This window comes from Heptranchias perlo, chromosome 3 (assembly GCF_035084215.1).
Source record: "Heptranchias perlo isolate sHepPer1 chromosome 3, sHepPer1.hap1, whole genome shotgun sequence".
Lineage (NCBI taxonomy): Eukaryota > Metazoa > Chordata > Chondrichthyes > Hexanchiformes > Hexanchidae > Heptranchias > Heptranchias perlo.
Window position 1 is genome coordinate 127,059,263 of NC_090327.1, and position 13,723 is coordinate 127,072,985.

The 13,723-nt window shown below is 39.8% G+C and overlaps 1 protein-coding gene across 2 annotated transcripts in view; it reads left to right on the forward strand.

The window, feature by feature from the left end:
- ctdp1 (CTD (carboxy-terminal domain, RNA polymerase II, polypeptide A) phosphatase, subunit 1) overlaps positions 1-10,798 on the forward strand; it is a 285,855-nt gene extending 275,057 nt beyond the window's left edge. For both annotated transcript variants that reach the window (XM_067981952.1, XM_067981951.1), the window contains one exon: positions 9,865-10,798. In XM_067981952.1, coding sequence (XP_067838053.1) covers positions 9,865-9,954 — 90 coding nt within the window. In that variant the 3' untranslated portion in view covers positions 9,955-10,798. The remainder of the gene's footprint in view (positions 1-9,864) is intronic.
- The last annotated feature ends 2,925 nt before the right edge of the window (positions 10,799-13,723 follow it).

The following is a 13,723-nucleotide window of genomic DNA, read 5'->3' on the forward strand; positions in this document are numbered from 1 at the left end:
AATTCCATTTGCCTCTTTTCTGCCCACCTGACCAGTCCATTGATATAAGAAACATAAGAAATAGGAGCAGGAGTGGGCCCCTTGAGCCTGCTCCGCCATTCAATCAGATCATGGCTGATCTTCAACCTCAGTTCCTGTCCAATCCCCATATCCCTTGATTCCCCCAGAGTCCAAAAATGTATCTGTCTCAGCCTTGAATATATTCAACGACTCAGCATCCACAACCCTCTGCGGTAGAGAATTCCAAAGATTCACAACCCTCTGAATGAAGAGATTCCTCCTCATCTCAGTCTTAAATGGCCTACCCCATATCCTGAGACAATGCCCCCTAGTTCTAAACTCTCCAACAGGGGAAACAATCTCTCAGCATCTACCCTGTCATATGTTTCAATGAGATCACCTCTCATTCTTCTAAACTCCAGAGAGTATAGGCCCATTCTACTCAACCTCTCCTCATAGGACAACCTTCTCATGCCAGGAATCAATCTAGTGAACCTTCGTTGCACCCCCTCTAAGGCAAGTATATCCTTCCTTAGATAAGGAGACCAAAACTGTACTCCAGGTGAGGTGTCACCAAAGCCCTGTACAATTGTAATAAGACTCCCTTACTCTTGTACTCCAACCCCCTTGCATTAAAGGCCAACATGCCATTTGCTTTCCTAATTGCTTGTTGTATCTGCATGCTAACTTTTTATGTTTCTTGTACGAGGACACCCAAGTCTCTCTGAACACCAACATTTAATAGTTTCTCACCATTTAAAAAATATTTTGCTTTTCTATCCTTCCTACCAAAATGAATAACTTCACCTTTCCCCACATTATACTCCATCTGCCACCTTCTTGTCCACTCACTTGCCCACTTCCTGTAGTCTACAGCCTTCTTCCTCACTATCAACCACACGGCCAACTTTTGTATCATCTGCAAACTTCTCAATCATGTCCCCTATATTTAAGTATAAATCATTGATGTATACTGCAAAAAGCAATGGACATAGTACTGAGCCCTGTGGGACCCCACTGGAAACAGCCTTCCAGTCACTAAAACACCCGTTGACCATTACCCTTTGCTTCCTGCCACTGAGCCACTTTTGGATCCAACTTGCCACTTTCCCTCGGATCCCATGGGCTTTTACTTTTCTGACCAGTCTGCCATGTGGGACCTTGCTAAAATCCATGTAGACTACATCAAACGTGCTACTCTCATCAACCCTCCTTGTTACCTCCTCAAAAAATTCAATCAAGTTAGGTCAGACACGACCTTCCATGCTGACTGTCCTTGATTAACCTGTGCCTTTCTAAATGACAATTAATACTGTCCCTCAGAATATTAGGCTGACTGGCCTGTAATTACTCGGTCTATCCTTTTCTCCCTTTTTAAACAATGGTACAACATTAGCAGCCCTCTGGCACCACACCTGTAGCCAGAGAGGATTGGAAAATGATGGTCAGAGCCTCTGCTATTTCCTCATTTCAATATTTACAGTATTGCAGAACCTACAGGAATAGCACAGTGATGAATTTATTTTGGAACAGGGAAAAGTTATTCAGCGCATCAAGCCTACCAATTTTATGACTGATCTCACCATATTCATCTATCATCTCCTTTTCCAGAAACACGTCTAATTGTCTCTAGAACTCAGTTACGTTGCTTGTTTCAAAGTCCTTTTCTGTATGACCCCTTATGTGAAGTAGTTCTTCCTAAATTTCCCGTTTACTCCTAATTTTTAAGTGATACGCTCTACTTTTTGAAACCTTTGTCAGGGTGAGCAATTTGTCTGGATCAGTTTTTTCAATTCCCTTCATAAATTATAAAAACTTCAATTAGGTCAAAGTCCCTTTTCTAGTGTTAACGAGCCCAGCCTGCTTAACCTTTCCTCATAACTTACGTTCATGACATTGCTTATCATTCTCGTTGCCCTTTACCATACCCTCTCAAGGATCAAAATGTTCTTCCAATAGTTTAGGACCAGTACTTAACCCAGTACCTTATTTGCCATGCACTGATCTGATGGCATCAATCTTTACATATACAATAATACATCGAATGGCGTGAAGTAGCTGTATTTGCACGGAAAATACGAACTAAACCCGCTGCAAAAAATTAAGTCTTGTCATTTCAAATCTAAGTACCCTTTTAACGATGTGGTAAGTGTTAATTACTGCCAGTCAATCTCTCTGGCACTGAAAATTAATTATTACAAGTGTGGAGTCTCATTCCTTCAGATATTAATTGTTGGAGATTTTGAAAATGTCACTTTTTTAAGTTGTATTTATTTACTTTTCCTTTCTGCGTCTTTTCTCTCTCTCACTTAATCCAATTTCTCTTTCTGTACTTGATTTGACGCTGAATTCACCCACTCTAATTTACACTTCCTTCTCAGTCCTTCCAATCTTTGTTTCACAACCCTTCATTCTGATTAGTTAAGGAGATACCCAGTTACTTGCCCTGTTCACTCAGGTCCCAGATGCCCTGTTTCTCTCGCTTCGACCTTATCAGCTCGCACTTTCAGCAACTTGCCACGCAAAAAATTTAAAAACCTAAACGTGCGAGGGCAAGCCTAACTAACGGCAGACGCTGTTAGATGCCCTGACACAGCAAAATCTGGCCCAATGTGTTTCTGATCTCAGCTGTTGTAGGGAGGCTTCAAACAAAAGCCGGCCTCCCTGATTGGCCTCTATGAAGGAAAATTCACCTTGAACCACAATTGCATTTCTCCTGGTGGCCTATTACTCTACAACAGTGACATTGAAAGGTGCAGGGGAGCAAGTCACCTGTTTGCTGTCTTCGGTGTGTGGTGCAGGAAGATGAAGAAAACAAAAATGGAAGAAAACAAAAAAAAAACACAGGAAGTCTGTCTATTCTAGTGCCACTCTGGAGCTAGATGTAACAAAAATCATTGAGATGGGAAGTTGCCTACTTTACTGAGTGCTTCACTTGCCCACTGAAAGTTGTTGGTTTGATCAGAGTAGCTTATATTTTTCATTAAACTACCCCTGTTGCATAGCAACTTGGCTGTAAGGTATTTTGAGAGTTATGAAAATAAAGTAACATAGCAACATTGTTCAGAAGTGAACCATATAGATGAGCCCTTTTTAATTCGCCTGACCTCATGAATAACCAGGACACCCTAGTCAAAAACAGTTAACTGCCACACTCATACAGTTTGTAGTTAATTGTGTTCCTATTAAATGTAATCTAATATTTTCAGTCAATATGCCCCCATTCAGTAATAGTTTCACTATTTCTGTAAAAAGAATTCAATCTATTCATGTAGGTTTAACTGCTATGATCAAATATTTTGGAGAATTGCCTCCAACAAAAAGAAAAGGAAGACAAACCTAATGTTTTAAAAGCTGCAAAGAAAATAGTGCATTAAAATGCATGGCTATGAAATACTTGATGATAAATGCTGATTTTAAGACATCAAAAGCTGTAGAAATGACTTATGTTGTGTTTCATTTCCTTGAGGATTAAAGCAGTACTCATTGTCCATACTAATGAAAGGCTTTCAAAATCTGTAGCATGTTGATACGAGAATCTGTTGCCAGTTTAAGTGCTTTCACGTACTTGGACTACCAGGCTAATTCATTGGATCCAAGTGTAATGTTCGAATCTGTTGGATTGGGAGCCTTAAAGTGGCACAGCATTTTACAGTGGTAGGATTTGAGTTGTCCCATTGCTCTTGGGGGAGTTTTCCTTGCTGCCTTGTGAGGTGGCACAAAGTGGACCCCAGCTACTCTTTCCCCCTCTCTCCACTGAAACAAATATTGGAGGGAGGGGGCCAGTTAGAGTACGAGTTGCCTCAGATTTCTCTTGGGTAACTCCTAGCCATCTTTTTTGTAAAACAGTAGTGGTGGAGGTGTGGGTGTGCAGGCGGGCTTCGGGCCCATCCTCTTGGCTGCGGAAGGTTTAAGACGCAAGAGTACTGCAGAAAAGTGGGGGTTGCCATGAATTCTTGAATATCTAGGAAGAGAGCCCAGTTCAGAATGTTTTTACTGATCTGCCAAATGCAAAAATTCTTTATTTACTGACAAATGACCAAAAAAACTAACTTCAGTAGATATAAAAAACCTGCTTGATATATTGACTAAATAAGGATAAGAATGCTGGTGTGAATGTGAAATTATATTTATTGAACCGTTTATTTTTCACTGGTATTTGTAATTTGTTCATTTTTAACTAGTTACCCGACCTGAAAATGATTTGACAAACGTCATATTGTCACTGTATCTATAAATACTCTTCTCTAGTACCCAATTGAAGTATGTTTCAGTGTTCCATTCAATCCTTGTTATGAAGCAAATTCCTGTCATGAAATGTTATTTTTTTTTATATTCGTTCATGGGATGTGGGCGTCGCTGGCGAGGCCGGCATTTATTGCCCATCCCTAATTGCCCTTGAGAAGGTGGTGGTGAGCTGCCTTCTTGAACCGCTGCAGTCCGTGTGGTGACGGTTCTCCCACAGTGCTGTTAGGAAGGGAGTTCCAGGATTTTGACCCAGCGACGATGAAGGAACGGCGATATATTTCCAAGTCAGGATGGTGTGTGACTTGGAGGGGAACGTGCAGGTAGTGTTGTTCCCATATGCCTGCTGCTCTTGTCCTTCTAGGTGGTAGAGGTCGCGGGTTTGGGAGGTGCTGTCGAAGAAGCCTTGGTGAGTTGCTGCAGTGCATCCTGTGGATGGTACACACTGCAGCCACAGTGCGCCGGTGGTGAAGGGAGTGAATGTTTAGGGTGGTGGATGGGGTGCCAATCAAGCGGGCTGCTTTATCTTGGATGGTGTCGAGCTTCTTGAGTGTTGTTGGAGCTGCACTCATCCAAGCAAGTGGAGAGTATTCCATCACACTCCTGAATTGTGCCTTGTAGATGGAGGAAAGGCAATATATATATGCAATATATATTGAATCCTGGATCAAGCAATCCAACACCAATCCAGGTTCATCCTGGATCATCTAACGTGATTTCAGGGGACACAGTCCAGACTCATTTGGGCTCCCTTTTGCATATGCACAACTCTCTAGAACATCGCACAGAAAAGGAATTACCCTGATTAGCTGGGATGTCACCTGCTGTATTGTCTCAGTGCCCAGCGAGATTAATACAAGGTAGTACCGTTAATAATATATGATTAACTTGCAGAAACTTGGCTTTGAGAATTGGAAATGTCAAGCTTTGAAATCTAAACCTTTTCTAAATTTAGAAAAAATGAGAGAAGCGAAGGTGTCGTTTTGTGTGGGGGTGGGGGTGGGGGTCCCTTAATTGAGTCATTTCAAAATACTTATGAAGTGCTGTGTGATAAACAGCAGAGAAACCTCAGTCTGCAATAAAAGAAGCCAGCTTTGATGGAAATGAGCGTTCTGCCACAGATGCTCAGAGAGATGATCAAAGTCCCATCCCTCAAAGATCAGACTGTGCTAACTGGACTTTATTGATCAGTGGAGATTTACACACACATATCAATTTTAGCAAGTTCTGAAGAAACTACTTCCATAATAAAGATGCCCTTCATGTCGTCCACTGCTTCAGAATGTAACATTAGCAAAGGTCAAAGAACATGGACTGCACTAGATTAAGGAAATTGGAATGTTATAACAGTATTGTGCACTTAGAATCAATTTTACAGTATATTTTTGTTCCAGTCATATGGAAGTTCCTTTTGTTCTTGAGGGTAAGGAGTGATGCCCATTGCAGTGGTGGGCAATGAGACTTGTACATTGCCACTACAATTATAATCGCCATTTGTATGGAGATTGAATTTCTTTATAGCTTGTGAAAATAGTCACGTTGCCTAAGATGATTATCTACATTATCATAAAAAAATGTATTATTGAAATGTGCACATTTTGTGAGTCATCGTTAAGAACTTTAGTACTGTTGCTTTTCAGTGGCTCAGAAAAATGTCAGCCATGTTTATAAAGTTGTGTTGCCTAATAGTGTCCGCCACGGTTCAGTGGGTAGCCCTCTCACCTCTGAGTCAGAAGGTTGTGGGTTCAAGCCCCACTCTAGAGACTTGAGCACAAGATCTAGGCCAACACTTCAGTGCAGTACTGAGGGATTGCTACACTGTCGGAGGTGCCGTCTTTCGGTTGAGACATTAAACCGAGGCCCCATCTGCTCTCTCATGTAGACGCTAAAGATCCCATGGCACTATTTTGAAAAGAGCAGGGGAGTTCTTCCCGGTGTCCTAGCCAAGAGTTATCCCTCAACCAACATCACTAAAAAAACAGATAATCTGGTCAGTATCACTTTGCTGTTTGTGGGAGCTTGCTGTGCACAAATTGGCTGTGTCGTTTCCTACATTACAACAGTGATTACACTTCAAAAGTACTTCATTGGCTCTAAAGCGCTTTGGGATGTCCTGAGGTCGTGAAAGGCGCTATAGAAATGCAAGTTCTTTCTTTCTTATGTCAACATATTGCAGGAGATAAAAGAATGCATTAAGCTTTAGATTTCTTGTGACATTGCTCACAGGTAGTCTGGGACATGGAGTGCATTCTTTGATGTTTACTGTGGCCCCTAAACATGACAGGGGTTCGACTATCACTGTAATACTACTAAAATACTGAAGCAAAATATCACATGACTGCCTTGAGTCAAAAACGTTACACACCTTACTTCACCACGCTGAAAGGTACAGATCTAATATATTATATTTGTAATACTATCTACCTACCATTCACAAAACTTGCTTACGAGACAAGTAACCTTGTTCTTCCCTCCCCAGAACCTCTTATTGCCAGTCATTTATTATTATCTTTTGCTCTACCTCTCATGATGTATTCACAGCATTTGTGTAAGATGCAAGGACTTTGATTATTTTCCCCCTCTTCCCTCCTCAAAATCTTGATCTTCCAAGTTATTTACATGATTCTGAAAGATTTTGTCCCCCCCCACCCACCACCTTTACTGGCCATTAGGGGCTTGCAGGGTCCCAACGCAATACTGCTGCCATTTCCAAATTCCCCCTCAGTTTGAAGAGTGGTACATTCCCAGATTTACCAGTTGTTGTGAGATCACACTTCAGCCTTGTGCACTTTTACTGGCCAAGTTATGTTGGTTTCATCCCATTGTTCAGCACCAAAATTGACACCACACTGGCACGATGCTTAATACAAAACAAGAAAATAGGTGGAAAAGATTCTTGGGGAAGAGCAAAGATAACATTTTAAAACTTTTTATAAAATAAATTTGGAAAGTATTTATATTAGTAAGCAGTAAAGTTACTCCTGTATTACTATAATACTGTCAGCATCACAGTGCTTGCACAGATTGCTTTTATTTTTAAATAAAGACTAGCTGGATATCTGTAAGCTCATAAGAATTCCTTTGGGAGGGAACAACCCACTGAAGGCAATGTTGGTATTTCCATCGGTGGTTGTGTAGAGACCACTTAACATTAATGATGAGAATTTCAATAATAGTTTTGCAAATATAATATGTTAGACCTGTTTTTTGACCCACAGTAAAGTTCCCCCTTCAAGGGAAGTTGTACATCATCAGATCAGTAAGCTGGAACTGCATTTCAAAGGTTGATTTTGATGAACTTTATAATTGCCATGCTGATGATGTGAATTAACAGCAGGAGCAGTTTTCTGTTTCTGCCCTCACACTCTTCACTCGACGGCAGAAGTCAGTAGACCAGAGGAACTGATTTGACAGAAGGGACAGAAATTTATTGTGAATCTGGCAGGAGTTTGAACATTTGGACATGATAATAGTTTAATAAGTGATTCATCCATTGTCGGTATCTGTACAGCCTGATGGTACTAGACCAACTAAGTGTTTTCTTCAAACCCAAAGGCAGGTCTGGAATTGAAAAAATAATTCAGCTGTGATAAACCTCAATTTTCTCGCACATTTCAGTGAAATATGGGGTGACTAATATATTAGGTTTTTTGATTTAAAGTAGTGTCTTTGTTTTGCCATTTAATATATGTAATGCCTGTACTTTGTGTTGGTTTATCGGATTTTCTTTTGCGTCAAAAATATTACAAAGTATAGACTTGGTATTTCAAATAACAGCACCATTTGTACTTCTGTTTCCTACATTACAATAGTGACTACACTTCAAAAGTAATTAATTGGCTGTAAAGCACCCTGGGACTTCCGGAGGTTGTGAAAGGCGCTATACAAATGCAAGACTTTCTCCCATTTTAAGAGAGAGCAAAGCAGTGCTAAGTTGGTAATATGAGTGACAAACCTTCCCCAAGTGTAATCATTTTTGTGCTGATGTTGAAACATGTTTCGGACTGATCCTTCCTTCATTGTTGTAGGAATTACTATGGCCAAAAAAACAGCATTGCATAAACTAATGAGAAGTATTACTATTTTTGGTTCCCCATATTTAAAAATGACTTGGATGAAGGAATAGAGTGCCCTATATCTAAGTTTGCTGACGACACTAAGTTAAGTGGCTCAGTAAATAGTGTAGATGGGAGCAGAAAGTTGCAAAGGGACATTGATAGATTAAGTGAGTGGGCAAAACTGGGGCAGATGGAGTTCAATGTGGGGACGTGTGAGGTCATCCACTTTGGACCTAAGAAAGATAGATCAGAGTAGTTTCTAAATGGCAAGAAGCTGGGAACTGTAGAGGAGCAGAGATTTTGGGGTCTAAACACAGAAATCACTAAAAGCTAGTGGACAGATACAAAAAGTAATTAAAAAGGCTAATGGAATGTTGACCTCTATCTCAAGAGGGCTGGAATACAAAGGGGTGGAAGTTATGTTACAGCTGTACAGAGCTCTGGTTAGACCCCATCTGGAGTACTGTGTTCAGTTTTGGACATCGAACCTCAGGAAGGATATATTGGCCTCGGAGGGGGTGCAGCGCAGATTCACCAGGATGATACCGGGGCTAAAAGGGTTAAATTATTAGGCCTAGTTGCATAGACTGGGCTTGTATTCCCTTGAATATAGAAGATTAAGGGGTGATCTAATTGAAGTGTTTAAGATGATTAAAGGATTTGATAGGTTAGATAGAGAGAAACTATTTCCTCCGATGAGGGAGTCCAGAACAAGGGGGCATGACCTTAAAATTAGAAATAGGCCGTTCAGGGGTGATGTCAGGAAGCACTTCTTCACACAAAGGGTAGTGGAAATCTGGAACTCTCTTCCCCAAAAAGCTGTTGAGCCTGCGGGTCAATTGAAAATTTCAAAACTGAGATTGATAGATTTTTGTTAGGCAAGGGTATTAAAGGTTACGGAACCAAGGCAGGTAGATGGAGTTAAGATACAGATCAGCCATGATCTAATTGAATGGCAGAACGGGCTCGAGGGGCTGAATGGCCTACTCCTGTTCCTATGTTCTTATGTTCCTATTAAAGCACCATCTGTGCTTAAATATGTCCTGTAGCGAAGGATGGAATAAAGAAATCAAATTAATTTTTTCCACCAGTGTTACAGATCAAATTTGTAATCAGAAATGATAACAGCTCAGTGTATTCTTGTGAAGAAGACTTGTATAACTGTATGGTTTAAGGAATAACGAATGAGTTACATGATCTTGGTCTCTCTCCCTCATGAAATGAATTGCTTGGTTAATTTTCACTGTTGCCAATTGTGTGTCCTCTCCTGATTACTCTGCTGCAATCTTTTTGACATAGCAATTTTACCCCCTTATTAAGCAGTAATTACAAATGCACAACTTATCCTGTATGAATAAAAATAGACATAACAGAGTAAATGGATGCTGATTGCTGTGATGCTCTTTGACCTTGTTGATATGAAGTCATTGTGTACTTTCTTGTGGGTAGTTTTGGGCCTAGCTATATTTCTCTCAATTTTTGAGAGCTCAGTTTCGAAGCAAGAAAGAAGCAAATGTGTTTTTTTCCTTTCAGTAATGTGGCGTGTTTTCTGTTATTGAAGGGGGCACAAGCGAAAGTTGGAAGACGATGGAGCAGGCAGCGATTCCAGCAAGCTCTCCAGCAACGAAGACGACAGCAGTTCGGAAGCTGATGAAATGGCGGCCGCGCTCGAAGCCGAGCTGAATGATTTTATTTGAGGCGGGTGTTTGAAAACAATTTACTTAATGTAACAGATCTCAGACTTTAATAGAAGACCCTGGAATGTTGTAAATCTTTGCCAATCTGTAGGATCATTATGCCAGAATCAGTAACTCGATTTCAAAACGAAACTTCTTGCGAGCATTCTTTTTACAAGGGAACAAAATTCCTGTTTTTTTTCATGTTTTAAATGTAAAAATGTGGGGGTGGGTGGGGTGCAGGAGGGGGAGTCATTTCTGGAATGTAATAGTATTACAGTAGATTGGTGTGCCAAGCCAAAGAACGGGGATCAGTCACGGCAGTGACTAACACTTCTTGAACACTGCACGAGAGCAAAAACTTTGTGATCTGTTAACATCAAGTAAATTCTTCATTGACCTTTTTATGAAGGGATGTTACTATGGACAAGACTGGCAACAGAGTTTTCTGGGAGGGATGGGTTGTTCGGGATACAGTGATTTGATTCGGTAAATAGTTTGTTGCATTTCAAGGTTTTAAAACAAAATTGTGTTACAGACTAGTTGGGTTCTTCAGAAGAACATTGTGTAGATTTTTATTCTGAACTTCTGTGTAACTAGGGATCTTGGCACAGTGTGCTGTGCAGTCCTAAACTGCCGTAAGCTTTTTTTTTTCATCCATTTTCTCTTTCATGCAGAAAAATAATGCTAGGATTTCCTAGTTAAGGATTTTATTTTTCTTTGTTTGCAGGACTGATGTAAAGTTTTTGTATATTCAATTTCATATTTGACACACTGAAAATTTCTTTCATTAAATAAAGATTTAAAAATTATTTTGTACATGTTGTGCAGGTGACTTTTTCTTTCTGACACCACTAGGCTGATTCAACAAATCTTCTGCATTACTTTGTTATAATTCCTGCAGTTCATTATTTACAGTCAGAATTACATAGAATTTACAGCATAGAAACAGGCCATTCGGCCCAACTGGCTTATGCCAGTGTTTAAACTCCACACAAGCCTCCTCCCATGCCTCTTCATCTCACCCTATCAGCATATCCTTCTATTCCTTTCTCCCTCGTGTACTTATCTAGTTTCCCCTTAAATACAATTACTTTACTAAGATACAGAATTTCACCAGTTTTCTTTGCAGTATTTTTACCAGTAACTAGCCTCGCTGAGTATCCGCAATGAATCCCAAGAGTTGATTATTTCTTGCTAAATATAATTTTCTCCTATAAGTGACGCAAACCAGAATGTTTACAGCTTTCTAACTACTGAGGTGACTGAATTCCATTGGACATGACATTATGTTCAAAGCCCAGTAAGGGAGAACTTTGCACACCATGTTCCCTTACTGTGACATTGCTGGTACTAATATTTGCCCACTGTGGTAGTGGCAATTTGCTCCCCCTCACCCTTGTCCACTAATTTCACTACCATTAAGAACAATTATTTTATTTTGTGAAGTAGTTGCATCTGTTGTTTCCTTATGATTAAATTCTTCTTTTTGTAAAGTTTTGTGTCTGTTTAATTTAAGATCTTCATTGTGTTCGCATTTAAGATAGCATCTTCCCTCAGGTTTATTATTTTTTTTCAGTTTTCTTTCTGTCAGTTTTCACCCTTCCCCTTTCCCCTCCTGAAGCTGATGACTCCTTACCCGCGTGTGATTCTCTGGTGTTAAGTACCCTCTACTGCCTTGACTAAGTAGCCATTATTCACGTGTCAGCTTTCACTGGCTATTCGCCCACACGGGCATCACAACTAACTCTGATCCCATCCTCGTTGGATAGTCACACATTCAGACTACCAGCAGTGGAAACTGGATAGCAATCAGGAGCGGGCTGAATTCCCCCTCCCTAACTGGGGCGCGGAGGGCAATTATAGCAGCCCCACTGCTCTCCTGACAGATCAGCCAACTCATCAGCACAGAATAGGAATTGTACCTGGGATGACCTTGGTCTGTGTGACTCAACTACTAGATAAACATGCTGACCATCAGACGCCTCCTCCGCCAAGCTTTATTTAAACACAGTCAAACTTTTCCTAACAGACGTCCAGTTTCAATGTAGAGGAAGAGAATGCTGACAGAATTCATCAAGAAATGCCATATGCCAAATAAACCTCAAGAGTAGCTGTAAATATCCTACCAGTGCTTTAATTACTGTTTGGGCACCAACGTAGTATTCATGTGTACTCGAATTCCAAAAGTATTTAGCAAACCTAACTTGCAGAGGCTTCTATATATAGTTTATTTTTTTTGTCCAGGTACTAAATGTTCATAGTATGCTTTCTTCTGTTCTTATAATACGGCTGTTCACTTCACAGTCTCATTTAAAGCATTGCAGCTTCCAGTGTGCAGTATTTAATTGACACTCAAGTGGCTACACATACTTTTTATTTTCAAATAAGCTTGATTAATTTTCAAACTCAAAAGCTGCCGAACGTGGCTGTCCCCTTCTGAGTGACAAGGTACACCGTTTGTTTATCAAATCTCATTAATCTATGGGATCTTGTCAGTGGTTGTTCCTTGTAGTAATCCACTACAGGAATAATATATTTATCAATAAATGGCGTTACTTAGAAAAGATTTGGTATGCTTCTATTCTCAATGCCGATTTAGGTAGGTGCATCTTTTTCGTACTGAGGTCTTATGAAAGGTTATTTTTTCTGGTGTGCCCATCATTTTTCTTTCAGATGCTAACTCACCTGCTATGTATTTTTGCTTGATTTCCAGTATTGACACTTTTTTTTTCTACCCCTGTATTTTTGCAGCTTTTACAATCGTTCACATTTAAACTTTTTTTTAAACAGTAATGAGTTTGACGTTCAGATGTCTAGCAGTTCATTTATCCTCTAACAACTAGTGAAACAAGAAGAGCAGCCAAGACTGTTACTTTACAGGTCTGCAACACCACTGCAGAAGAAAGATGAAGTGGCTGGTGAATGCTTAAATACATGAGGAAAGGAAGTGATTTTAGTCACGTTGACATGAATGGACTTTTAATGATGTGTTCCTACGCAGCCATTTTCAATCATTATTTCTGTACAGTATTCTGCAGTTTCCAGGTTCATCTGTACATAGAATCATAGACTGATACAACACAGAAAGAGGCCATTCTGCCCATCATGCCTGTGCCAACTCTTTGATAGAGCTATCCAATTATTCTCATTCCCCTGCCCTTTCCCCAAAGCCATGCAAATTTTTCCCCTTCAAGTATTTATCCAATTCCCTTCTGAAAGTTACTATTGAATCATGAACCATGAATAATATTTAAATTTGCCATACTGATTCTTTGCTGTAAAGAAATTCTGATCTAACGACAGAGTTGAATAGCAGTAGCAAGCATTGTGGATTAAGAACCACAGTACAATAAGAATCCCGTTGACATAAATGTCAATTCATCAAATGTAAATTGTTGGAATTAAATATAATGTTCAGATGAAATAGTAATGTAAGAAATAAAAGTAGATAAATAAATATTAACAGCTATATTGGAATAGCCTTCGTTTAGTATGTAGGTATGTAAACAATAAGCCAGTATAGCAAATTGCAGGTTAATTTTCACTAATTATATGAACAGGACAACAAGCACATATTCTAATCACCTAATTGTAGATTTTTAAAAACTTTTTGAGCACATTCCTTTTGGGCAAATGTGGAATTTATACATGCCCAGAAACCTGGCTCACTGGACTGAATTAATGAATGGGCACCATCGTCTATTTTTAATTTTTCCCAATGAAATCCCAGGTACTCTATCA